The following is a 26,305-nucleotide window of genomic DNA, read 5'->3' on the forward strand; positions in this document are numbered from 1 at the left end:
ACTTTCAACTTCAACGCGGCTTCAAGCAAACGCATTCAGCTATTCAACACGTTTTTATTTACATGCTATGGTGTTTTTAATACTTATTACTGAGTTTAAAAAGTGCATATTCCATTTCATTCCAATGGAGGGTGCGCGCGCACGTCGACGTACCCTCCCCCTCACCCCTTCCCCCCTCCCAGCCGGTTTCCAGTCAGTCGCGCGCGGATTGAGTCAAGAGAAGCTACCGTGAGGTGGTGTTGACCGACCGCTGCAGGTTTTCGTCAAGAAACCTGGATACTTAAACTTTCCGAAGGGACTGGCAATACCGCCAAGTTAATTTGGAAGCTTTGTAGTTGCTGAAGTCACAGCGACGAGGCCGAGCGAGGAGCGTAAACCCCGTGGAAGGCGTCCTGAGAGAGGTTGGAGAGCAGAGCTAATGCTAACTTAGCTGGTCGATGCTACATCGCTTGAAAAGTGCTCGACTTTCTCCGTAGTTGTCTCGGCTGGTTGTTTCACTCGTCGATTAATTCCGGCTAGTTGGTCATCAGGTTCTAGCAGCTCGACGGGGCATGTTTTGCGTGTGGTTTATAGGCCCCGAGTGATTAGCAACAGTAGCAGGTCTCTGCGAGGTTACTCTGGCGTCTCTGGACTGCCGCTTTCGTTTTACACAGCGCGCATTCGAACCGTCTTCACATCGGGCGTGTTTATAAGTTTGCCTACACTCGGCTCCATCCAGGCCTTGTGCTCCGCCATGCTGAAACAACAGCAGCAATCTGGATCGGGTGGGAGAAAAGCTTCCAATGGAACCACGGCCCCCCCTGGAATGTCCTCCCCAGTGAGCGGCGGCAACAGGACCCCGGCTGGAAGGTAAGCAATGCTGTGGGATACGCGTAAGGACAATCCCCGGATTGTCCTGGGACTCGGGCCTACCGGTTAAAGCGCTTGCTGGTAAACGGGCGTACCCTAACAGGCTGTGTTGCTCGTGCGTCCAATGAGACGGCACGTTTTGTGATGGACAGGGAAAGCGCACCAATTGGAAAGCGCCAAAGGAGAGAAAACGCATAAGCGAGGCGGGTCACAGTTAGGAAGAGCCTTTGGAGCAAATCACCATACAGGTGAAAGAAAGTTTATCTGGCCCAACAGACGGGGAGGAAGCGGTTACGTGTGTTGTTTTGTTTACATAGGGCAGCATTAGTGGAATTGAAACGCGCGATCGTTGCCGCATTAAGGGTTCACCAGAACGACTGATGGCTAACTCGAGGTCAGATCATCCAACAGTGTGAATCTTGGATTGTTTACTCTTTTTTTCTGGTCGCCTCCGTCACTGTCTTTGTTCTGCAGACCTTGTTGCGTCTTTAAACCCGCGCGCACCTCATGTAAACAGCATCCACTCGTTAAATGGATTTGCTGAAATAAAATATTAACCCAGTACTCCGTTTTTTTATGTTTTTGGTGCCGGCATTGCAGTTGTTATCGTTGACTGTTCGAAAACTAATGCATAAGACCGTATTTGCGTTCTAAACAGGAAATTGTAAAAATGTAAACATAATTAAAACCACTGTTTTCTCCAAAATGTTAAATGTTGTTGTGTTGGGCATGGGCGAGCTTGAACAGCATACCAATCTAATTATTTACAAAATCATTTTGTTTACTTATTTTCCTTAGCTAGACTGACGGATGCCTATATGTTAAAATTTCTGTGAGGTGATTTGCACAAAAATGCTTTTGACTGAACAAACCTGTTTTTAACATTCCTTCGCAGGAACCGAACTTCAGCTAAGCCATCTTTTCAGTCTTCCCCGGTGAGTATTTTGCATCTTTGAAACGTTGGGTCATCAACATTGGCATTGTTGTAACCCAGGTTGGTCTTAATCCTCAGGTGTTCGAGGGTGTCTACAACAATGCCAGAATGCTTCATTTCCTCACTGCTGTTGTGGTAAGTTGTTGGCGGCCTTGAATAGCATTTGTAAATCAGAATGCTTAGTAGCTTGACCCCCCGCACCTAACAAACATCAAAGAATTCAGTACTTACCCACACAAAGCATCAACATGCAAATCACCTCCACTCAAACATCGTCAGACGCTCTTGTCACTGACTGATTACATCAACTCTTGTCATTGCTGCTCAACTGATGTCTGTGCGTTTGAGTGATTGTTTTACGTTTAATGAGATTAAAATGGATTTTCTCAGGGTTCTACCTGTGACATAAGAGTCAAGAATGGCAGTGTGTTTGAAGGCATATTCAAGACCCTCAGTTCCCGGGTAGGTTCACTCGTCCTTGATGATTTATACAGACCGTACGGTTCGTAACCAAGAAAACGTTTGGCTCCTTAGTGTGAGTTGGCTGTTGATGCTGTTCACAAGCGGAATGAAGAGGACGGCTCATCATCAGCTCCTCCACGGCGGGAAGAAATCACAGATACCATGATCTTCAGTCCATCAGACCTGGTGACCATGACCTGTAAAGATGTTGACCTCAACTTTGCAACAAGAGGTAAAGCTTAGCTTAATCATCTGCATACATCAATGGTCAAGGAGTTGAACTCCATGTAGCGTCAGTCACAGTTTTGAAAGGAATGCATTTCGATAATAATCTGTGAAATTAAGTTCAAATTTCATAGTTATTTTAACTTTTCTGGCTGTATTTCTCCACAGACACATTCACAGACACTGCCATCAGTTCCAGTCGTGTCAATGGTGAACACAAAGAAAAGGCTTTACAGAGATGGGATGGAGGGGACAGCAATGGAGAGAGTTATAATCTGGAGAATGATACTGTGAGTTTGTCTCTATCTCTATGAACCTCTAGCAAGTGTCATCTAACTTATCTTTTTTGATCTCATTGCATTTCAACACTGTGAGACACAAAACACTGATGCTGAACATGTTTTCCCTTCACTTTCAGTCCAATGGCTGGGATGCCAATGAGATGTTTCGTTACAATGAGGTGAAATATGGAGTCACATCAACATATGATTCCAGTCTGTCCATGTACACGTAAGTGTCGTCTTCACTCTTTTTGACTTTTTGTCCTCAGTGCAACTTGTGCCCATCTAAAGGAGCTAATTTTGTGAAGAAATGTTCAGAAGCTGAAACATTGGTTTGGGAAAAGTCTTGTGAACCTTTATTTCTGTCCAGTGTACCTCTGGAAAGGGGAAACTCTGAGGTGTATCGGCAGAGAGAAGCCCGCGCAGCTCGTTTGGCCAGTGAGATCGAGTCCAGCCCTCAGTATCGGCACCGCGCCAACCTCGAAAACGACGAAGGCAAAAGTGAGGAGGACAAGTATAGCGCAGTTGTGCGAGACAGCGGTGACAGGGAAAGGACCCATGAGAGTCCCCGTGACAGAGAACGGGGCCGAGACAGTCCAGGAGTGAACAACAGGTCAGGGTTGTGTTTTTGAGCTTTGATTTTGAAAATACCCAAATGTTTTAACACCCGTCTCTGATTGCAGGGAGGGAAAGTACATTCCACTTCCTCAGCGTCAAAGAGAGAACCGCGAGAGGGAAAGAACCGAAAGAGGTCCAGGAGGCCCTCCGTCTCACAATCGACTGAGTGGCGGATACCGGTCTACTCCTCCTTCTTCCTCTTCGCCCAGACCTTCACTGCCCTCCGCTACAGGGCCCCAACCTGGTGTCTCCCCATCTGAGAGAAGTAGTCCCTTGTCTGGCCGAGGTGGCGCCTACGCTCCCCACCACCCCCCAGGAAGTGCCAGCCCCGGGCCTGCCTCTGGTCCCACAAGCCCATACACACCAACTTCTCCTAATGCACCAACACCATCAACCACCTCCACATCCCCTTCTCAGTCTCCTGCCAGCCCCCCTGCCCACCACGGACACATGGTCCCACATTCCCATTCACTTCCTCACTCACTGTCAGAGGCTGCCCGTCCTGTTAATGGAGGTTGGTTTGTTTCTTTGCTGTTTTGGTTTTAAACTGATCACTGTGGTACTAACCATGCATTCTTACCTTAGTCTCTTCCAGAACCTCCCCCAAAGCCCAAAGACCCCCACAGTCCAGCCGAACAGCCCGGGCTGTCAACTCGCACGCCCAGTCTAATGGTACAAGCTCATAGCTGTCTTTTGAAAATGTAACATTGATGAACTAACAGTAATGTTTCTGTTTGTCTCGGAAGCTACCCGTTCTCCTAAATCCAGCGCTAGTCAGGACACGCCATATTTGGATACATCATCCGTTTCCCTGCCTTCTCAGAAGACGTCTGGTCCTGCGCCTCTTTTCCCAGTAGATGGTAAAAGTCCAGCCATGGAAGCATTTTGTTTCATTATGAAAGCTAACCGTTGCATCAAATATCCTGAAAACCCTTTCCTTCCTTATCTGCAGTGAATGAGATTCTTGTTGCTGCTGCGAAGGAACGCTCAGCTGAAAGCCCGAGCAGCGCAGAGGAAGGAAAGGCTAATAAAGGTGAGGAGCTCACGCTCAGTGAGGCTGGGGCAACGACACACTTTAGCTGACGAAGAAAGGAAAATGCATCTTGGCAAGTGGTTCATTGTCGGCTCATTTTTTTTTCACCAGCTCCGTCCGTTCAACAAAGGTCTCAAATTGAGGAGCTGCGGAAGTTCGGCAAGGAATTCAGAGTAAGTCCCTGGGACTTGGCCCAATGCTGCCATTTCAGCCCATTGACTGCCTCTTGTGTATCGACTGACTTGAACGTTAGATCTGTTGCATGTTCATGTCCAACTGTCCTTGATTCAGACATTTAGTGGGCAGAATCGTGAACTTCATATTTCTGGTGTTTTCACAGCTCCAGCCGAGTGGTGCCAGCTCCAGCTCTCCCAGTTCTCCGGCAGCGGCAACGCCACCTGCCGTAGGCGATGTCACACAACCTGGTGCAGTCAAGCCCTCACCGTCAGACGCCCATCCTGCCTCAGAGATCAAATCTCAGCCTCAGGCTCCCAGCCCCACCGCGCCCCCCTCCGAGGATATGTCCAAGGATTCCGCCTCAGCTGCAGCAGCAGGCCTAGTTTCAGACAGACAATCACCTGCTGTTCCCCAACCTGCCAGGACTCCAGGGAGTGACGAGGGGCGGCCTGAGGCCTCCGAGCGAACAGATGGTGTAGCCGAGTGAGTTTCGGATTCAATTTTTTTTTTTTTGCATCAAGTCATGTGATTAATGTGAATAATGTATCTCTTTTAGCCAAGTCAAGAAGTCCACATTAAATCCTAATGCTAAAGAATTCAACCCGATCAAACCGCAGATGACGATGGTGAGAGCTCAGAACTCTTGACTGTTGTGGTTCTGTGTCAGCTCAGTCGCTCAAGTCTTTCTTCCATTTCCCACAGACAAAACCCAATACAGCTCCCACGCCCCCTCGGCCCACGCCTCCCAGCCCGGTTGTTCTTCAGCACCCAGGAGGACAGGGTCCCCTCTACAATACCCCCTACCTGTCATATGTCTCACAGATCCACTCTGTGCAGGTAGGTCGCTGAGATTTAGAGTGATCACTGCTTGTAAGTGTAGTTGATTCGGCTCGCTTTTTACTGACGTTGTTGATTTGTTGTCCCTCAGCCCCCACAGATGTACCAGTACACCATGTCCACGGTCAGCCAGGGGAAGTATCCTCGGACCAAAGGTACACATGGCTGTTGCCAAGCTCTTGTTCAGCAGCACCTTTTGGTTTTTCTCATTTCTCGATCCTCCTCACTGTGCTCCAGGCTCGGTTGTGGCCCAGCGTTCTGACCATGGAGCCTCAGCGCCCCCCATGCTGCAGGCAGCCGCCTCAGCAGCCGGACCCCCCCTGGTGGCCTCCCCCTATCCTCAGTCTTACCTTCAGTATAACCCGCAGCAGTACGGGCAGCAGCAGGTCATCCAGGCCATGACTTACCCTGGACAGGTCAGCTGCCGCTGCTTTAACCTTATTCTCACACAGCTGTGTGAAGCCATCGTGCACGTCAGCCTTTTAAGTAATGCATCTCTACTATTTTGCCTTGTAGCCCATGTACTCCATGCTGCAGGGTGGTGCCCGTATGATCAGTCAAGGTGGGGCTCCTCACCCTCAGGCCCTGGGACCAGGTGGCCCCCAGTTCCAAACACAGGGAGATGGACCCCAGGGGCCGCAGCAGGGCATCTACGGTGAGCGCAGACACACCCTCAGACCAACAAACATAGAGTGACTGTACATGACAGCTTAGTACCCATTTTTCTCAGCAGCTCCTCAGTCTTTTTCGCACCACTCCGGTGCCGTTCATCAGCCACAACCTTCTAGTACACCCACAGGAAACCAGCCCCCACCACAACATGCTGCCCCCAGCCCAGGACAAGTAAGTTCACAGAGCATGTCTAATTCACTTTAGAACATGATGAGTCGTAAATTCATCCCAAATAAGGTTTACAGTTCTGGATGCATCTTTGCTCTGGGTCAAGTTAATGTAAAATAATCTGTTGTCCAGAACACCCAGTCCGGCCCACAGCCCCAGTCTTTGTACCACTCGGGCCCCCTCTCGGCACCCACGCCTCCCAACATGCCACCAGGACACACGTCTCCTCAGGGGTCCTACCCCATCCAGGGTTACAGCATCCACAGTCATCAGGGCATCCCACAGACATACCCCCTGGGACAGATCGCACAGGTACCCTGCACTGCTCCTATACACCCTGGTGTAGTGGGTAACGTGCGGCACAGTCAGCATGTTCTCTCTTCACACTTCCAGGCCCATGTCCAAGGAGCCATGTCGGGTCCGCACCATTCGGGCAACCATGGCCAGCCCCAGCTTGTGATGCTACAGCCTCCACCGCAGCAGGGCCCGGGATCAGTGCCACAGCACCCACAACACGGACCACAGCAAGGGGCACACCAACACTTTTACATTGGACATCCACAAGGTCTGTAGCCACATCCTGAGGAGAGGTTCAACATCAAAAAATCGGTTACATTTGATGTGAGAAATAAGTGTTGTGCTATTTGAGCACATTTATGTCAGCGGCATGTGTCATTATCTGCGCTGTAGAATGTAGAACAATGCATAAATAGAAGTGGTCCAACAAAGGTGATGAAATACTGAACTGTCCTTGTTTTAATGCCCCCACAGCGATGCAGGTTCAGACGCATCCTGCTTCCTTCCACCAACCTGGAAACTAAACACGTCCATCCCTACCTCCCTCCCAAACATTGTCCCTCTGCATCACCTGCTGGATACCAAGCTGTTTGAACGTGTCTCATAAGAACAAGACTGACGGAATAGAGAGGACGAGTAACGCCTCATTGCACCTTATTCTTCTGTGAAGTTCCTCATGAGAGTCTCTGGAGGCGAGAACCTTTTAAAACCCTCAAGGATGAAAATGACAGACAACAGCAGCCTCATGCCGATGTGGCAGTCAACTCTTCTCTCCGATGACTTCTTTTTCTTTTCATCCGGAAGCTTCCTGTCGGGTCCAAACTATTGAGGAGGACATAACAGTCTGCTGCTGGGTTCCCCAGAAAACTTGTGAAACAAACGACCCAGGATTAAGGAGGCTTTTGAAGAGGAGAGGGGACTTTTAACTAGTCATTTCTTTTAACTCTGTCCAGTAACCCCCTGCCCCCGCCCTCACAGTTCTTTGCTTCTTTAGGAAAATTTAATTAATAATAAAATGGGCAAGACAAAAAAAATGTCAAAACAATAATGACCAAAAATAAAGTTTTCAACTCAACTGCAGTTTTGTGTATTGTTGTTATATTACATTTCATTTCAACATTGCATACATTTCAACATTCACCACATATGCGGATTTAATTTGAATCTTCAGCGTTTTATGCTAAAATCAACATCCATTGTGATGATGTGCTGTACCTGACCACTAGAGGGAGCCATAACCACTGAGGTCAGAGGGACGCGCTGACATCAGCAGTCATATCGATGTTCTACTGAAGCATCCAGTCAACACTGGCTCTGAGCGTGTGGCCTTGTTTGGCCCCTGTGAGGCTGGACACCAGCCATCAGTGTGACAGGACATACAGCTGCTCCGCACAGCGCTCCAGTCTCTCCCGGTACTCCAGACTGGAGAAGTTTCCTTCAGGTACGCCCTTTGTGCCATAGAGAAGCCCCCAGCAGCAGGCGGCGATCACAGCAGTGCTGTCACTGTCACTTGGAACAAGGACAGGGCCTCATTTGGATGAGTGAAACTGGACATGTGTCAGTTCAACAACATGACAGCAAACTGCTTTGTCAGTGGCCTTGTTCCCCACTGTCCCACTCCACCGGCAGTCAGAAGGTTAGTGGACTTGGAGAAGGCGTATCATTGGGTTGAAACTGGATTGGAAAACTCAAACTAGCTGAAGTTGAGCTTTACCTTTCCTCCTTTATCGTGTCTCTCACTTTACCTCCATGGAAAGCAGCTCGGCTCATCAGCTCCTCCCAGTCTGATCCAGCCCCCAGCAGAGCATCCAGAGCGATCATGGGAGCGTCATGGCCACTGTCTCCTGCCCAGCCGAACAGACTGTAGGTACTGTAGACCTGTGGTCGGTACGGTACAGCATCGTGGAGCACAGCATAGTTGTGAGTGTTAAGGTTGTAGCTGAATATTTTGTAAGATTCAACTACACGTGTGTGGTGATGGGCTGATGAGGTTTCATGAAACGGTGTTCAAATTTCCTGATGCCACTAGATGGCACTGTCTATAAAATAAAAATTCAGAAACCTCTTCACCCCTTCACTACTGTGGCCTTCACCGAATACAAAGACGTGAACTCAACATATTTGACTGACAATACTTTCAACTATTAGAGGCGAGGTTTGGCACTTGGGCCTCCTGCCACTGCGCCTTGCCACAGAACAGTGAACCCTAATGCTGTTTGACTGCAGCGGTGAGAAAGCGCCTAGTTCCCGATATAACCCTGCGATACTCAGGTTCACTACTTCCGCATTACTGCTGACTGGAAACCTTTCCTTCTTTTGTTACTTTCTTCAAAAAAAAAAAAAAGAAAACGACTGTGTTTTCACTGATTTTGACTGAACTGTTTTCGGACAAAATTACACATATTCATCTGCGGCCTCACCGGTTCATGACAACAAGTCTGTCCGGTCACTGGTGACAGGTTCGTCCAGGCTCTTTGTTGCAGACCAGCAGCCACCAACGTGTCCAAGTGACAGTCACGATGGAAGACAGGTGAGTCCCAGGTAACTGAAGTGAAACCTCGGATATGGGAGGTCGGAGCTTGAGTGACGTCACAGCAGAGTTCCGCGCGTTCCGGATCGAAAGGTCGGAATGGCATGAGTTCCCTGAAAATATCACTTGCGGTAAGAGCCTTCCATGTCATGTTGACGGAAAGCGTGTACTATTCTCGTTCTTTTTATAGGCAAACATGAAATCAGACACTCCAACGCCGTAAAAGTTTTTATCACGACTCATAACAACCAGTAGGTGTCGCTATTCTCCTAAACAAATTCTAAGATTGCGTTAACGGAGAACTAAATTCAGAAATTGATCTTTCTTGTATTCTAATTTTATAGCTCGTTCATAACACAATTAAAGAAAACACGCCCACGTATAATAGGGTTATGATCTCTACTGCAAAGTAGAGTTATTTCGGATGTTGATTTGGTTCGTTTCAACGGCATCGAGTTCCGACTCTTGGCCAGTCCGTGAATGCATCACGGTGCGTGCAGATCTGACGTAGAGACGTGAGAAGTCAGTCGTCAACGAGTGATAAGTTCCCGTGTGGTGTGTTGTGAGCTTCGGAGGCCGCTGCGTTTCTGAGTTTTCCTGACACGTATCGCAATTAAACATCGAGCAACGACCACTCTGTGGATTTATTTCAGTATTATCGCTTCACACACAACGATGCCATAAACCTGACGCTCTTCATATGGAATCCAGGGCAAGTTGTTTAATTCTTCAGGATTCAAATGATCCTCCAGTCGACTTGATGGAGCACCAGGGTGAACGAATCAACATGCGCGACTCAAAAGTACTGCTTAGTGCTTATATCAAAGAGTTCACCTGGAGTGAAGCTGAACCAGAATTGACTTATGGTTGATAGGACTCTTGTTACCTTTTTGCTCGTGAGAAACAAGACGTGTTGAGACACTTCATGAGCAGCTTAATGACCAACCATTCAGAAATATCAAAAGTATGATGGTTTCTTTAACCTCTTCGGTCCCAGGTCCACATATATGGAGATCAGGCTTATGCCCAGTGAAACAAACGACCCACGAAGGTCCCCACCCACCACCAGTCCCTTGGGTATGACAAAAGCATGTCATAATAATGATGACCAAAAATATTTTTTATTTATGTTATCCGTTTTTATTACCAACATTGCGTCTACAAGTGCACTTGTACGATTTTAACATTTGCCGCACGTGCAGATTGGAGTTGAATCTTTTTAGGAGTTAAGTTTTAGACTGCCGTGTTATGCTGCTGCTTAGTCACTAGAGCCATAACCTCTGGGGTCAGAAGGTACTCTGACATCACCACTCAGGATCGATGTTCTACTGAGGCATCAAACAAACACGTCACTGGCTCTGAGCGTGTGGCCTTGTTTGGCCCCTGTGAGGCCAGTCAGTGTGACAGGACATACAGCTGCTCCGCACAGCGCTCCAGTCTCTCCCGGTACTCCACACTGGAGAAGTTTCCTTTAGGTACGCCCTTTGTGCCATAGAGAAGCCCCCAGCAGCAGGCGGCGATCACAGCAGTGCTGTCACTGTCACCTGGAACAAGGACAGGGCCTCATTTGGATGAGTGAAACTGGACATGTGTCAGTTCAACAACACGACAGCAAACGGCTTTGTCAGTGGCCACCATGTTGTTCTGGGCGGCTCTTGCCCAGCCTGATACCTTGTTCCCTGCTGTCCCACTCAACCAGTTGTCAGAAGGTTAGTGGACTTGGAGAAGGCATGTCATTTTGTATCCTATGGGACTATCAGTCCACTGCAGGACACTCACAGACAGAGAGGCCCTCACACACCACAGACAGTCTTCAATGAACCTCTCTGGTTTGGATAGTGTGGAAACCAATGTTCACTGTATGCTGCGCGAGCGCGCAATTGCGCACAGCTGATCTCAGTGCACAAAAATATCTACACTGTGCAACAAAAATTCATCCTGAATTGAATATAAATTCCCGAATTTCCGGACTACAGGGCTTCTGACATCGCTACATGCACAATGGGGCGAAGAGCAACTAAAAGAGCTGCTATTTGAAGTGAACTATTGGAGCTGGCTGATGTTTAAGAGCTGAGAATCGTTGCAGCGCAGGTTTCAGGCTACAATACACAGAGACTACACGCTAGTCAGGTGAGGACATGAACAGTGTAGTCAGTGAAAGAAACATATTCCTTCTTCATTTTAGCCTGATCCACACAGCCTCACTGTTCCGTGAGGAGCGGTCACAGAATACGGTGGCCTCCAGTGGCCAAAAAAAATCTCTATATATATAAATAAATAAATATATATATATAGTGGGGCAAAAAAGTATTTCGTCAGCCACCATGATAAGTTCTCCCACTTAAAAAGATGAGAGAGGCCTGTAATTTCCATCATAGGTGCACTTCAACTATGAGAGACAAAATGAGAAAAAAAAATCCAGAGAATCACATTGTCTGATTTTTAATGAATTAACTGGTAAATTCCTCGGTAAAATAAGTATTTTGTCACTACAAACAAGCAAGATTTCTGGCTCTCACAGACCTGTAGCTTCTTCTTTAAGAAGCTCCTCCGTCCTCCACTCGTTGATGGCACTTGTTTGAACTGGCTATCAGGATAAAAGACACCTGTCCACAACCTCAAACAGTCACTCAGAACAACAGAAACAAAGTTGTAGCCCTTCAACAGGCTGGGAAGACTGAATCTGCAATAGGTAAGCAGCGTGGTGTGAAGAAATCAACTGTGGGAGCAATGGGACTGAAATGTTGCAGTGCCAGACGTGTCCCCCTGCTGAAGCCAGTACATGTCCAAGCCCATCTGAAGTTTGCTAGAGAGCATTTGGATGATCCAGAAGAGGATTGGGAGAATGTAATATGGTCAAATGAAACCAAAATAGAACTTTTAGGTATAAACTAAACTCGTTGTGTTTGGTGAACAAATGATGCTGAGTCGCATCCAAACAACACTGTACCTACTGTGAAGCATGGGGGTGGAAACATCATGCTCTGGGGCTGTTTTTCTGCAAAGGGACCAGGGCGACTGATCCGCGTAAAGGAGAGAATGAATGGGGCCATGCATCATGAGATTTTGAATGAAAACCTTCATCCATCAGATGAACCGTGGCTGGGTTTTTCAGCATGACAACGATTCTAAACACACCGCGCGGGCAACCAAGGAGTGGCTTCATAAGAAGCATTTCAAGGTCCTGGAGTGGCCACTCTCCAGATCTCAACCACATAGAAAATCTTTGGAGAGAGTTGAAAATCCATGTTGCCCAGTGACAGCCCCAAAACATTACTGCTCCACAGGCAATTTGCATGGAGGAATGGGCCAAAATACCTACAACAGTGTGTGAAAATCTTGTGAAGAGTTAGAGAAAACATTTGATCTCTGTCATTGCCAACAAAGAGTATATCACAAAGTATTGTGATGAACTTTTGTTTTTGACCAAATACTTATTTTCCACCATAATTTGCAAATAAATTATTTAAAAATCAGACAATGTGATTCTCTGTTTTTTTTGTTTCTCATTTTGTCTCTCATAGTTGAAGTGTACCTACGATGAAAATTACAGGCCTCTCTCATCTTTTGAAGAGAGAGAACTTGCACAAGTGGTGGTTGATTAAAGACTTTTTTGCCCCACTGTATATATATATATATATATATATATATATATATATATCGCTCAACTTGGTCCAGATGACCGCTCAGAGAGTTTGTGTGTTTGCTCAGACGCATGAACACTTAGAGGGAATATTGGTGGAAACTGGATTGGAAAACTCAAACCAGCTGAAGTGGACCGTTACTTTTCCTCCTTTATCGTGTCTCTCACTTTACCTCCATGGAAAGCAGCTCGGCTCATCAGCTCCTCCCAGTCTGATCCAGCCCCCAGCAGAGCATCCAGAGCGATCATGGGAGCGTCATGGCCACTGTCTCCTGCCCAGCCGAACAGACTGTAGGTACTGTAGACCATGTCTCTCTCTGCTGGACCGTAGGACTCTGGCCATGACACTGGGCCCACTCCATTAGAGATGCCTCTGGAATCCAGGTACCTGCAGGCACAGCACATGTGGGAGGGGAGGTCAGAGTCCCACACAGGGGCGATTACGGGTCACACACACCACCTGATCCTGACCAGCACCACACACGCCAACACCAGGCTCACACTGTACCACTGCCACTTGTCACAGAAGAAGTTCCAGTCTCTCTCTGTCTCCTCTACAGCGAAGCCTCGACCCTGAACGAAGCTCCTTGCTATCGGACACGCCTCGTTGATCAGGCCCAGGCCCCAGGTGGTCATCGGCCGACGCTGCACCGCGTACGCAGCGAAAAGTGCTGCGGCTACTGCACCGAGGAACCCAGTCGGGTGAGGGTGTGTCATCCTGCCCGTCTCCACGGCAACCTCCACTAGCGTGGACAGCTGGTCAGGCTTTGGATACCTGGTGTGTGTGTGTGGTCAGAACAGAAAGCTTTGTCAAACCCAGGTAATGAGGATCTTTTTGCTGCACACAACAACACAACAATGAATTGATCGTCCATGTGCTTCATCTGAGTCAGGTTTCTTCAGCTGTCACAGCAAGAGCAGTGGCTGCTGGCCTCCGGAAATAGTCATAAAATGAATATACTACTACAGCTAATCACATTTCAGGTTCCCTGTGGATTTTCACACCGACTGTTTCTCACAGTGCGCCACATTCTAAAAGCATGTCGACACTGAAATATCCCACTGAAGAACATGACTGATGAAAGCAATAAAAACATATTTATCACTGCTCTTTGCCCCACACGCTGCTCTCTCTACCTCAGGCCGATGCACATTGACCTCATTGCTGCTCCACAGCCTGTGCCTCGAGGGTTGTAGGGAACTCTGAAGCCTCCCTCCTCTCCAGGTCTCAGCCGAGAGATTCCTGAGAGGATGGAGAAGATATGTTGAGTCTTTCTTCACCACCACAAGAAAAGGTTATGAACCTCTCACCGAGGGAACATGCGCGTCCTGGTGCCCTGCCCTCCATGTCCTTCATTGCTTCCATGTAGCGAGCCGCCACTTCATGCAGCAAATCTTCACCAGCCTTTCCTGCAGGATTGAAACCAAAAACAGGTGACAAACTGTTCATATTTAGTTTGAGAATCATAATAGACTGGAAATATATCCTGCATTTATCTGCAACAAATGCGCCTCTGGATGAATTCATATGACCTTTGTTATTATTATTATTATTATTATTTACTTTGGGTGATCAGCATCCACAGTCTGATTTTTTTTTTACACTCACAGTATGATTGTATTGATAAAACATTTTCAATCACAACAAACAACAGTAATAATGTGACATACAGGAAAGCACACAGTCCCCACCAGTGGTTGGTCACGATTATCGCACCTGTCTCCTCCACTCTCAGAAACCAAGCTACACCTGCCCACTTCACATCACAAACCTAAATAACTCTTGAGTTTGCCCGCTCACTTGAAATCCCCTGATACCGCTCCTGAGACCGAGGCAGCTCCTCATCCAACGTGTCTCACCAGACTTTCTCTTAGTCCCTCACTCCATCCTCACCTGCTTCACTAGGGCAGGTGTTGCCCTTTGGGCTGACCAAGGCACCTGCTATTTCCCAGGAACACACTCATCAGGTGTGTCTCGAGCTCTAGCGCCTCCTGGAGAAACGGTTGCTTGTTAAGGCCACGAAGTGCGAGTTTGGGGCCTTTTATTTTATGTCAGAGGCAACTCCAGCCAGATCCCTAAGGTAGAAGCAGTAGCTCTATGCTAGGTTTCTAGAGGCCGTAAGCAGTTCCTGGGGTTTCTTAGATTCATCAGGGTTTACAGACGCCAGAGGATGATGCTGTTTTTATGCAGCATATATGGTTTCTGTTCATCGTGAAGCTCCACGATTCAGAGACTGGTACTGGAACTGTCTTGTCCCAGCATTACCCCAATGACAACAACTCACTGAAACTCAGCAGAGAAGGTTTTCAACATAAAAAGTTCTATCCTTCAGATTTAATCTCTGTCATTCAGTCGACTTGCGCACAAACAAAGATGTATGAAAGTGGGTCTCTCCCTCTTGTTTAGACCTGGTGTAGCTGCCGCTCCATCTTGTCACATCTGACACACAACTCACACACAGATGTGAGACCGACAAGGGAGTGAGACAGAGCTGACCAGACACATTATCAATATGGTCCCTGAAGCTGCATCCACCTGAACCTCATCCACAGATCAGAAAACACCCAGCCATGTTGCAGGCCGCCAGGAGAGAAGATGCTAGACTCACCTGTGGCCAGTCCTTCTGCTGTGGCCAGATGCAGAACAGTGTCATCGCTCACTGGCCAGTCAGGAAGTTTGACCTTGATGTTCTTCAGACCTCCCAGCTGCTGCAGCTCCTGCAGGGAGAGTTTGGACGTCAACATTCAAAACTGACTCTCAACCACGGCCTGATGGCTGACAGCTATCACAACGTGAGCCTCTTCAGTTGGACACACTTCAAAGTGACACCTATTTACTCGGAACAGATGAACTCACAATGTACAGCCCTTTGTTTTCACACACAGTTACTCTCTATAACCATCCTGACTGACCCCTTGGCTTCCATTTCACTTCCATAATGGTTTGAAAAATATATTTTCTAATCGTAACAGGTCCTCCAATCGTCTACAAATATATTTTGGATGGTGCATATATCAGATATCTGGTTAGATTCGATCATTCGTCCCACGGTTAGCAAAAAAACAGACTAATCGTCTGAAATCTCTCTGACCTTGTGAATGGCAGGTCCAGATTTATTGAACTCCCACATCTCGTTCCTGAAGCCCAGAGCATCGCCCACCCCGCTCAGAACCATCCCGGCCTTGTAGTGGTCCAGTGAGGCCATGCTGGTGAGACACAGTGGAAACCATTCATGAAGCGTTGTTTTTGACCAATGAATGCATTTGTCAGAAAATAAAGAAGAGGAAAATGAAACAGGCTTATTTATTTCCACTGTGAGAATCAACTGACTGTAAACGAAATAAATAAATAAACAAACGTGTCAGGCGCCATCTGTCTGGTAAACCTCGATACATCATTAGTAGTGGTGGAAAATAATTTACCCGCCGCTGTAAAAGGTAACGGTAGGGCATACTGATTCTATAACTCCATAATTACAGTACAAGACTGACGGAGATCATATTTATGTGACATGTGAAAGACCTAAACCTCACCCCACCGTAGACTCAGTTCTGCTCAGAATCGTATTGACACACGTGATTTTTATTGAAGTAATAAAGTGTACACTGGCTCACGAGTCGGTGAACCTTTGTGCCTCCGTTATGCGCCTCCTAACTTTCCATGGGCGCAGTTCCCATAGTGGCGTAGTTCGGCTCTACGCTTCACTCCAACGGTCCTCCTCCGTCCCTGAGTCAGTGAACCCCAGTGCTCTTTGAGTGAAGAGTCCCTAAGTAACCCCACGAAAGCGAAAGTCATTAATACCACACAAAGCTCCAAGCTTCCTGGTTCAATGTTCTGTACTTCCGCATTGCTGCGGCCAAAAAAACCTTCTCTGTTTGAATGCAAAATCCAAAACTATGGCTTGAACTTGGATGTTTTCCATCAAAATTACACATTTCCCACTAAAACTAAATACACATTCCTCAGCAGTCTCACCAATCCATGGCAGCGAGTCTCTCGGGAATTCAGCTAATCGGTGTTTGTCCCGACGGTTCCCTTATTCGCGGGAATACAGATGCGTTATAAACCAGCGGCCGTCTGCGTCGTTCCAGGTCGGCTAGCGCCTTCAACCACGCAGGTCAGGGCGGCTGCGGGGAAGTCGGAGCTGGGAATGACGTCAAAATGCGTTGCAAAGACGAAACGGCAGACTTTTTTGCTTAAAAATATAAACATACTAACAGAGTGCCAGCACCAAGGGAAAATCGATTTACATATAGGGGCTTTTTTTTCTCTTCCAGAAACTCATTTTGGTAAATGGTAAAAAGTACAATGGTTCATAACAATTAGTAGGTGTCGCTATTCTACAAAGGTGAAAACACAATCTGGACAAATCCAGGCGAACAGCGTTCGAAAAGCGCCAAATAAATAACGCTTTTGCGCATTATTATTATTATTATTATTACAATCAACTGAAGTATGGAGACTTAAAATGAATTCTACTCCCAAATGTTGATCATAACTTACAGGGCTCACGTTCAGGAGCCTGGCAGAGTGAGGTCTTGCTGAAGTCCAGAGAGAAGTCCACGAACGGTCCGTTAAAGACAGGGACTCACCTGGCCCGAGCCTCTGGTCCAGTATGGAGCTGTAGTGAGAAGTGTGTCAAGGAGGCATGCGTGCTGAGAGGGGTCCAGAATGGTACTATGACTTGGGCCGAGTGCTGGACTACAGATGATGGAATTAATTTTGCACGGACCGTCCAGGTTGGGGAGCTGGCCTGCCACACTGGCAGAAACACCCTTACAGCAAGGGTCTACTTCTGTCCCCTTCTCTCTATATCCAGCCTGTGGGCTTCATCTGGATCAGTGTGGGGCCGCTGAGCCCAGGTCCAGTGAGAGGAATTCCTTATAGTCGGCTCGCTGGGAGGTATGGACCAGAATCAACAGGAGACGGACGTCTCCTAACTATTGAACAAGAAACCATGTGAAACAAACAAAAGAAGGATTTTGAAGAGGAGGGGGAACTTTTAACAAGTCACTTCTTTTTACCCTGCCCAGTAACCCTCCATCCCATCACAGCTCTTTGTTTCTTCGGGAAATCTTAATTAATAAAATGGGCTAGACAAAAAAATGTCAAAACAATCATGACCAAAAATAACGTTTTCAAATCAACTACTGTTTTGTCAGTTTATTATCACCAATATATGTCTAAGAGCACTTTTCAGAAGAAGATTTAATTATTTAAAATCTTTTTTTATCCCGTTATATACTAAAATCAACATCCTTCATGAAGTTTCCTCTCGTGCACCGCGTTATGCTTCTGTCTGGTCACTAGAGGGAGCAATGGAAATAGCTGACTAAGTGAACTCCATGACTAACCTCTGAGGTCAGTGGGGCACGCTGACATCACCACTCAGGATCGATGTTCTACTGAGGCATCAAACAAACACGTCACTGGCTCTGAGCGTGTGGCCTTGTTTGGCCCCTGTGAGGCTGGACACCAGCCAGTCAGTGTGACAGGACATACAGCTGCTCCGCACAGCGCTCCAGTCTCTCCCGGTACTCCAGACTGGAGAAGTTTCCTTCAGGTACGCCCTTTGTGCCATAGAGAAGCCCCCAGCAGCAGGCGGCGATCACAGCAGTGCTGTCACTGTCACCTGGAACAAGGACAGGGCCTCATTTGGATGAGTGAAACTGTCAGATCAACAACACAACAACAAATAATTTATTACATTGAGAGAATACCAGAAGTAAGGGGGTTTACTGACCGCAGGAAATACAACTGGCATGTCACCGTATTCATTGCAACATGGGGTCTAAAAATTTGAGCTGTGTTGTTGTGTTGCTAAGGAAATGGACATGCACATTACTCTTTAATTAAAAAATAAAATAAAACATAATGCCTATAATAAAGCAGCTAAAATCACAATGAAGCACATTATTAAAAACATACAATAACAAGAAGAAGTCTAATACAACAGATCTACGTCAGGCTTGTGGAGTAGCCTCTTCCTGGGACATTGGACTGTTTAACTGCGTCAACAGGCTGTGCTGCAGTTCTTGCGCCACGTTGAGTTATAGGCGCGTGTAGGCAGTTATCTTCCCATATAATATCCCGATACAGGAGAGGTGATATATAAGGGGGAATATCAGAATGTCGTAAATTTTGCAGTCCAGAGAAATGAATTGCCTCCATAATCAACACAATAACTCCAGAGTGCAAAAAGAAAATGTTGTGAAACACATCACAAATGCAGCAGCATGACCAGCTATCTACAGTATGTACTGTATTAAATATGGACATAGACAAGATAAAATATCAATACAATATCACAGAATGAAATAATGCTGTATTTCAGCAAAAACATAGATAGAATTCAATCCTGAACTGTGGATCCAAAACTCAGAAGCACATCTTCTCACCAGGACACTTCCATGGTTGACATTTCTCACTGATTGGTGGAAATATTAAACTATCTCCATCATCTTTTTATGCTACGGAGTACACGGTGGGGTAGTGGTTACAGCACAGCAAGACGGTTGCATGTTCGATTCCACGCATTCGGTCTTTTCAATGTAAAGGTTGCATGTTCTCCCAGTGGCTGCATGGGTTTACACCAGTTTCATTCGGAGACTGTCGTCTAAAAGTCCTCTAAACTCCCAATTGTCCGTGGGTGCATGTGTGGCCTGTCACAGGCAGGCGTCCAGTCCCCCGGCTTTTGGCCAACTGTCGCTGGGATAGGCTCCAGCCACACGCAAACCACATTAGGGAATAAAATTGTTATTATATTGAATACAATAACCATCTAATTATGTTTCAGCATCAATTCACCACATCATTTTTGTGTCGAAATTGGAGTTGAAAACACAAATTCAATTTGGCAGTGGAATTATTTTGTATCTACTACAGTGGGAATACAAACCAGAAATAGATTTTTTAAAATATAGAGTTAAAAGCACTTGATATGTTGAATTTGAAGCAGCATTTTTGCCTTTAAACCAAATTCTTTGGTTTTGTTTAATACTCTTGTAAAACGTGTCATTTCGTGTCTCTCACTTTACCTCCATGGAAAGCAGCTCGGCTCATCAGCTCCTCCCAGTCTGATCCAGCCCCCAGCAGAGCATCCAGAGCGATCATGGGAGCGTCATGGCCACTGCGTCCCGCCCAACCGGACAGACTAAAGCTTTTGTAAACGTCGTCTCTCTCTGCTGGACCGTAGGACTCTGGCCATGACACTGGGCCCACTCCATTAGAGATGCCTCTGGAATCCAGGTACCTGCAGGCACAGCACATGTGGGAGGGGAGGTCAGAGTCCCACACAGGGGCGATTACGGGTCACACACACCACCTGATCCTGACCAGCACCACACACGCCAACACCAGGCTCACACTGTACCACTGCCACTTGTCACAGAAGAAGTTCCAGTCTCTCTCTGTCTCCTCTACAGCGAAGCCTCGACCCTGAACGAAGCTCCTTGCTATCGGACACGCCTCGTTGATCAGGCCCAGGCCCCAGGTGGTCATTGGCCGACGTTGCACCGCGTACGCAGTGAAAAGTGCTGCGGCTACTGCGCCGAGGAACCCAGTCGGGTGAGGGTGTGTCATCCTGCCCGTCTCCACGGCAACCGCCACCAGTGACAACAGCTGGTCAGGCTTTGGATACCTGGTGTGTGTGTGTGGTCAGAACAGAAAGCTTTGTCAAACCTTAGTAAGAGGATCTTGTTACACCTCAACAAGAACATGGTTCCACCTCTGCTACCAGTAAAAGCGGGTGTTAAAGTGTGCATTATTCATTATTGATAGCCGAGTCAATTGTCAATTTAGGGGAACATATTCGCTTCGACACACAACGACACTCAAATATTGAACCAAGTCTATAAGAAATGCTGAACCATTATTGTATTATGAATCAACAGTCACCCCAAACATCTGTTGATGAAATGATTTCTGATTGAATCTAGGCTGATCTAAGAGAAACACAGAGGTCACAGACAGACGCTTGAGATGTGAGGGTTGATAAGAGATATTTACAAACACGTTGACTTTAAGTTTAGTGTCTTGGTCTGTAACGTCCTGTGACACTATATTGCATTGAATAAATTAGGAAATCCTGCAGATCAATACCTTATATTTCGTATCCACGAGTTTAACATACAATATTGTAACAACAACAATTCTCTTGCAATATATCAATTTTTATAGTGTCCTGGTAATATCGGTATCACATACCATGTATTCATGTCTTATATCGTCTCATGAGACAACGCTGTGATTACAACTCATGGTCATCAAGTGTTGCTACTGGACCATCACAAATATATCTATGACACTGTGAATGTAAATTCCTCCTCTACTCTAAAACCACTGTTTTTTTTTCTTTCCGTTTGTGCACCACACTCATTATACATTTTCAGTTTTTGATTTTATTTACATTTTTGAATTTATTCCCTTTAAAAACATGCACAGTTGAGTCACTATTTACGACTTATCTTATATCCTGCTGGCAGGATTAAAAACTGACATTCACAACAACACTGGCGACCTCTTGAAATATCAGTCATGCGTCTGCTCTGTTGGCAGATTTTTCTCACATTAAACATAACACTTTGATATTTCCATCAACATAACTGATAAAGGGATGATTTTCACACCCACATGTCTGTCACAGTGCGCCACATTGTAAAAGCATATCGACACTGAAATATTTCACCTATAAATATTAATCCTGAGAGAAATAAAAACACATTTATCACTGCTCTTTGCCCCACATGCTGCTCTCTCTACCTCAGGCCGATGCACATTGACCTCATTGCTGCTCCACAGCCTGTGCCTTCAGGGTTGTAGGGAACTCTGAAGCCTCCCTCCTCTCCAGGTCTCAGCTGGGAAACTCCTGAGAGGAAGGAGAGGATACGTGATTCCTTCTTCACCACATGAGAAAACCAGAGGGTTATGAACCTCTCACCAAGGATACTTGAAGGTCCTGGTTTCCTTCCCTCCATGTCCTTCATTGCTTCGACATAGCGAGCCGCCACTTCATGTAACAAATCCTCACCAGCCTTTCCTGCAAGAAAAGATGAGTGGGATTAAGATTATTACAGTTAACAAAATACATTTTCATCTTTGATAATTGAGTTCATGCAGTAGCATATTGAGACTATTTGCAAATCATTTTACTTTGGCACTGCTGGTTTCACAGTGCAGCGTGGTGTGGATTCTTTTAAATTAAAATGGGATCTTTTGTTAAGTTTTTATTTTTGTGACCCTTTTCAAGCATTTTCAAAAACCCAATTAAAACCTGCAGAATTTGAAAGACAAAAGGTGAAAACAAAATAAAAACTAAAACTGATAAAATAAATTCCAAAACGATTACCTTGGTGAAGGAGGGGTCACAAAATGAGTTATTAAAAAAGCCAAGATGGACTCACCTGTGGCCAGTCCTTCTGCTGTGGCCAGATGCAGAACGGTGTCATCGCTCACTGGCCAGTCAGGAAGTTCAACTTTGATGTTCTTCAGACCTCCCAGCTGCTGCAGCTCCTGCAGGGAGAGTTTGGACGTCGACATTCAAAAATGACTCTCAACCACGGCCTGATGGCTGACAGCTATCACAACGTGAGCCTCTTCAGTTGGAGTCACTTCAAAGTGATACTTATTTACTCGGAACAGATGAACTCACAACATGCATGGCTGAAACGTTTATCACGATTATGCTTGACACCGTGAGCAACAGTTTCATGAAATTCATCGACCCATGAAATATTTACCGCCCTTTGTTTTCACACACAGTAACTCTCTTTCAGCATCCTGACTGACAACTTCCCTTCCATTTCACTTCCATAATGGCTTCAAAAAACATTTGTTGCATTCATCTTAGCGAGGACCTTCAATAGTGTATAAATGTATTTTTAATGGTGCATCTATCAGAGCACACCAGTGACAAAAGCAGTCATTTGATGCATGCTGTGCAGACATTTCACACGAATGCACAGATGTGCAGCTGATCCCATACGCCGCTGCTTTATGTGAACAACAACTATGTTTTTTGAAAACTAAACCTCAATTTTAGCAAAGGCTCGGAGTGAACAAAGACACGAGTGTGAGTTGAACAGATCTGAAATCTCTCTGACCTGGTGAATGGCAGGTCCAGATTGATTGTACTCCCACAGCTGGTTCCTGTAGCCCAGAGCATCGCCTGCACCGCTCAGAACCATCGCAGCCTTGTAGTGGTCCAGTGAGGCCGTGCTGGTGAGACAGAGCTGAAACAATTAATACAATGGCTCTTTTGTTTTGAACCATGCATGAATTAAAAACAGAAAAAGAACAGAACAGCTTTACAACTTTCAACTTCAACAGAATTCACCATTCCCACACCAACCGGTTACATTGTACTGGTGCTATAATAGAGACTGTTTCCTCTCTGCTGCAGTCCGAGTTGTGGTGCAAGACAGAGAAGAGGGCAAACAGCCAACCGTATCATATGACCCAGCTCATAGTGTATAGTACATGATCTACAGTAAACTGTATTGTGGTATAGTACAGAGATGTTTAGTGAAGTATAGTGTGTGTATTAAGATTTATTTAAAAAAACATATTATTTGAATTGCACACCTTCAACCAAGGGGAAGTTTTACCGATTATTTTTGGCAGTTTAACAGACTTATTAGTACGTTGAGCAATGGGACATGGTGCCAGACCGACTTGACACCGTGCTGGACCATACTGGGTCAGTGAGGAACCCTAAAACGCTGTACCACAGTCGGTGAAACCCGGAGGTCCTGGCGTAACTCCACAAAAGCAGAACACAGAAAAGTTATTATTCAAGTTCTTAACTTATAACTCAAACGTGTTAAGTCGGGATATATGTATAGACTTATGTTCCTCCGCAGCCTCACCGGTCCATGACAGGGAATCTCTCCGGATTTCAGCGTCTTCTGGTCGGTCACTTGCGACACGTGACGCCGCGGCTGCAAGTTGTCCTGGTGGTTCGCTTCTTAGCGATCATACACAGAAATCCCTGTCGGACCTGCCTCCACCACGGGGTTCAAAGGCGTGCTGCGGCTAAATGTTGGGGCTAAAAACAGCGCCTCCAATTCGAGAGGGTCGCTTGGCAACTTCCAAGATGGAGGACAGTGAATTCGAGTGAGTTGCTGAGCTGCAGTTTCAGGATTTCTGTGCCATTCTACCACATTATTGTTCGTACGAGGTTGTAACCGGCATGTTAATGCTTCAGACAAGTATACATTACGTTATTTATTCACGAAGATAGTTCTGTCACAATTTCTCTTTCAAAGAACTCTTACTTTAGTTTGTAGCATTTTTGTAATAAGGTCATTTGTAATGACAAACCTCTGCCGACAGCTGCCAAATACTACGTCCATTCTTTAAACTCACTGAAAGTCAATGTGATATGTTTAACTCATGAAATAAATATTTGTTTGTTAATCGAGAGATTGAGGTATACGCTAAAACATATAACACTCCGATTAAATTGAATATAATTTTGAGCATCTAATTTTATGTGTCGTCACACAACACAATGCGTGGGGGAGTTGGGGGAGTCATAATGTTATGTCTAATACTGCGTCATTTCCATGTTCATAACTGCACCTTTGTCACTGCTCAAGGGCTCCGCGGCTGCTTTGCGCTTGATCAGCAATATTCCATTAACCAGGACATGAGGGTTTATGACTGAAAACTGCGCTTTGTTCTCCACTAGGTGGCGCAGTATCACCGTAGAGTCACACTGAGTGAGTGACGCGAACATCTGGCTGCTGAGTGCCGAAGTCGCTGGTGATGAAACTACAGGACAATGGAATTTATGCGGCAGATGAATTTCGACTGCAGCGTCTTCACCAGATGGGGTTTCAATGAGGCAGATGGACAAGTTAAAGTGGAGGAGGGTGACTTGACTTTTGAGGCGTTAAAAAGGCTATAAAGGAGGGAGTGGATTTGGGCGCTTTTCAAAACCAGCTTGAACCAGCTTGCAATATTTACAGGACCCAGCATAGTTAATAGCTTTAAGCCTTAGTCAAGCTGTCGAAGTGGATTTTGTGTACAGCCCAGTTTGCAAGTCAGAGGAGAAAGATGCGTCCAGGATAACTTGCTGACAATAGCAGGAACAGTCTGGGCCCCGTCACAGGCCCTTCATACACTCACACATAAATGTGCACCGGATGTCTTTGGGAAACACTTGCACACACACCTCAGCACCAAAGAGCCAGCTGTAAGGCGTCGGTCAACGCACGTAACCGTGTAGTCTTGCTCTGCCACACGACTGACTCTGCTTCCAGGACTCAAGTGGAGACAATGTAAATGAACTTTCCATCTTCTCAATTCAACTTTTCCTTTCATTGAGTGTTTGTCAACAGCGTCTCACCTCAAATGAACGCCACAGATCAATAATGAATCTGTTGTTTCTGGAGTTCTAAAGTGCTTCAGAGACAGCTGGAAGCCGGATAATGAAGAAGCCCATTATGCTGCTGCACTGCAGCCAAACCAAACAGCATCACCGAGATATACTGCACTCGCCACTGCTAATTATCCAGCCGCAGACATTTCTGCTCATGTGATTATAATGTTTTTTAAATTGCCCCCTTCGGCAGCGTCGAGCTCCAGTGAGCATCTCCTACTCTGTCGCTGACAGGAGGAAGGTACAGCCAGCTTGACACAGCCTGACAAAGTGGCTCCCAGGCTGCCTCTGAGGCACGGTGGGCTGTTGGCCTGATGCCCTGTGAGAGGGTGTCAACAGCCCCTTCACACGTGCTGCTTCCATCCTTATGGTCTGGAGGAGGAATCACACGAATGCATGTTTGAATATAGAATGACATGGTTCATCAAATAACATTTTTAAGCACTGCAATGGAAGCTTTAGAAGTTGGTGACAGTTAGAATTTTGAAGGGAATGGAGTGCAGTATTTTCACACTGTCATGTGCCATAACAGCTCACATTTAAGTTAACAGTTTGCATGGATATAGAAATGCACAGACCTGAGAAACTAAGCTGTTTCATCTGTTTAGGTGGGATATGGGGGTGGGACTTAAAAAAAGAGAGAATTTTTCTGTGCACAAGAGAGCACCTCACCACGACGGCAGCAGAGAAGAATTTCTGCTCCACGGACTTATTTTTGAGTCCAGTCAGCCCAAAAATGAGGAATGTGGTCCAGGATCACAACTGATGGCAGAAAAAAAATATGTGTCGTGAGTAGAATACTTGACAAAGCCCCGGATACATTTGAAGCCTGAAGGACTTTTACTTTGGTGGGGATAAAAAAATGAAAAAAAGGCCTATTATTTTTTACTTCATAGGTGTTTGAAGTTGCTGTTTTGAAAATATATTTTGATTTCAGTAGTTGAGAAGTTGCACCTGAACGCCAGGACCTGGCTAAGGTTACGACAGGTTTAATCTCCTTTGTTTCTTCATTTGCAAATATCGAACATTTCACCCCCTCTGAAATTGATTGATGAATACGTTTAATAGAAGCACAGGTGAGAGACAACACTGTGAATGCACTCTGCATTCATTATCTGGAGTTTTCCGGGTAAAAACGCGGCTGAGGAGTTGTTCACACAGTGCTCATGAGCACCTACCTGGGGGCAGAAGTTTTA

The 26,305-nt window shown here is 46.1% G+C and overlaps 3 protein-coding genes across 8 annotated transcripts; 1 reads left to right on the forward strand and 2 right to left on the reverse strand.

The window, feature by feature from the left end:
• Positions 1-210: 210 nt before the first annotated feature.
• On the forward strand, positions 211-7,628 carry atxn2l (ataxin 2-like). 4 transcript variants are annotated; one of them, XM_053866265.1, is made up of 24 exons: positions 211-401; positions 719-849; positions 1,745-1,784; positions 1,862-1,918; positions 2,174-2,245; positions 2,318-2,477; positions 2,639-2,760; positions 2,889-2,980; positions 3,122-3,364; positions 3,435-3,883; positions 3,955-4,041; positions 4,116-4,229; positions 4,322-4,402; positions 4,514-4,575; positions 4,743-5,062; positions 5,136-5,205; positions 5,282-5,416; positions 5,508-5,571; positions 5,654-5,832; positions 5,933-6,071; positions 6,147-6,259; positions 6,389-6,568; positions 6,650-6,821; positions 7,028-7,628. In XM_053866265.1, the coding sequence occupies exons 2-24, from the start codon at positions 734-736 to the stop codon at positions 7,075-7,077; spliced, it is 3,117 nt and encodes a 1,038-aa protein (XP_053722240.1). In that variant the 5' UTR covers positions 211-401; positions 719-733; the 3' UTR covers positions 7,078-7,628. The 4 variants fall into 4 exon arrangements, with proteins under 4 accessions (XP_053722240.1, XP_053722239.1, XP_053722241.1 ...); XM_053866264.1 differs by having other exon boundaries at positions 211-849; XM_053866266.1 differs by having other exon boundaries at positions 211-849; positions 6,150-6,259.
• A 2,558-nt stretch (positions 7,629-10,186) lies between these two features.
• Positions 10,187-16,870, reverse strand: LOC128758966 (ADP-ribosylhydrolase ARH1-like). Of its 2 annotated transcripts, XM_053865493.1 has the most exons (8): positions 16,703-16,870; positions 15,819-15,933; positions 15,336-15,444; positions 14,038-14,136; positions 13,864-13,969; positions 13,235-13,501; positions 12,900-13,114; positions 10,189-10,627 (listed from the first exon to the last, which is right to left on the reverse strand). In XM_053865493.1, the coding sequence occupies exons 1-8, from the start codon at positions 16,708-16,710 to the stop codon at positions 10,479-10,481; spliced, it is 1,068 nt and encodes a 355-aa protein (XP_053721468.1). In that variant the 5' UTR covers positions 16,711-16,870; the 3' UTR covers positions 10,189-10,478. The 2 variants fall into 2 exon arrangements, with proteins under 2 accessions (XP_053721470.1, XP_053721468.1); XM_053865495.1 differs by lacking the exon at positions 13,235-13,501 and having other exon boundaries at positions 10,187-10,627.
• A 1,024-nt stretch (positions 16,871-17,894) lies between these two features.
• LOC128758901 (ADP-ribosylhydrolase ARH1-like) lies at positions 17,895-24,475 on the reverse strand. Of its 2 annotated transcripts, none has more exons than XM_053865378.1 (8): positions 24,308-24,475; positions 22,828-22,942; positions 22,129-22,237; positions 21,666-21,764; positions 21,488-21,593; positions 20,100-20,366; positions 19,765-19,979; positions 17,895-18,359 (listed from the first exon to the last, which is right to left on the reverse strand). In XM_053865378.1, the coding sequence occupies exons 2-8, from the start codon at positions 22,909-22,911 to the stop codon at positions 18,211-18,213; spliced, it is 1,029 nt and encodes a 342-aa protein (XP_053721353.1). In that variant the 5' UTR covers positions 22,912-22,942; positions 24,308-24,475; the 3' UTR covers positions 17,895-18,210. The 2 variants fall into 2 exon arrangements, with proteins under 2 accessions (XP_053721353.1, XP_053721352.1); XM_053865377.1 differs by lacking the exon at positions 24,308-24,475 and adding an exon at positions 23,593-23,848.
• Between the last annotated feature and the right edge of the window lie 1,830 nt (positions 24,476-26,305).

The sequence above is a fragment of the Synchiropus splendidus genome, chromosome 5 (genome assembly GCF_027744825.2).
Source record: "Synchiropus splendidus isolate RoL2022-P1 chromosome 5, RoL_Sspl_1.0, whole genome shotgun sequence".
NCBI classification, from domain to species: Eukaryota; Metazoa; Chordata; class Actinopteri; order Syngnathiformes; family Callionymidae; genus Synchiropus; species Synchiropus splendidus.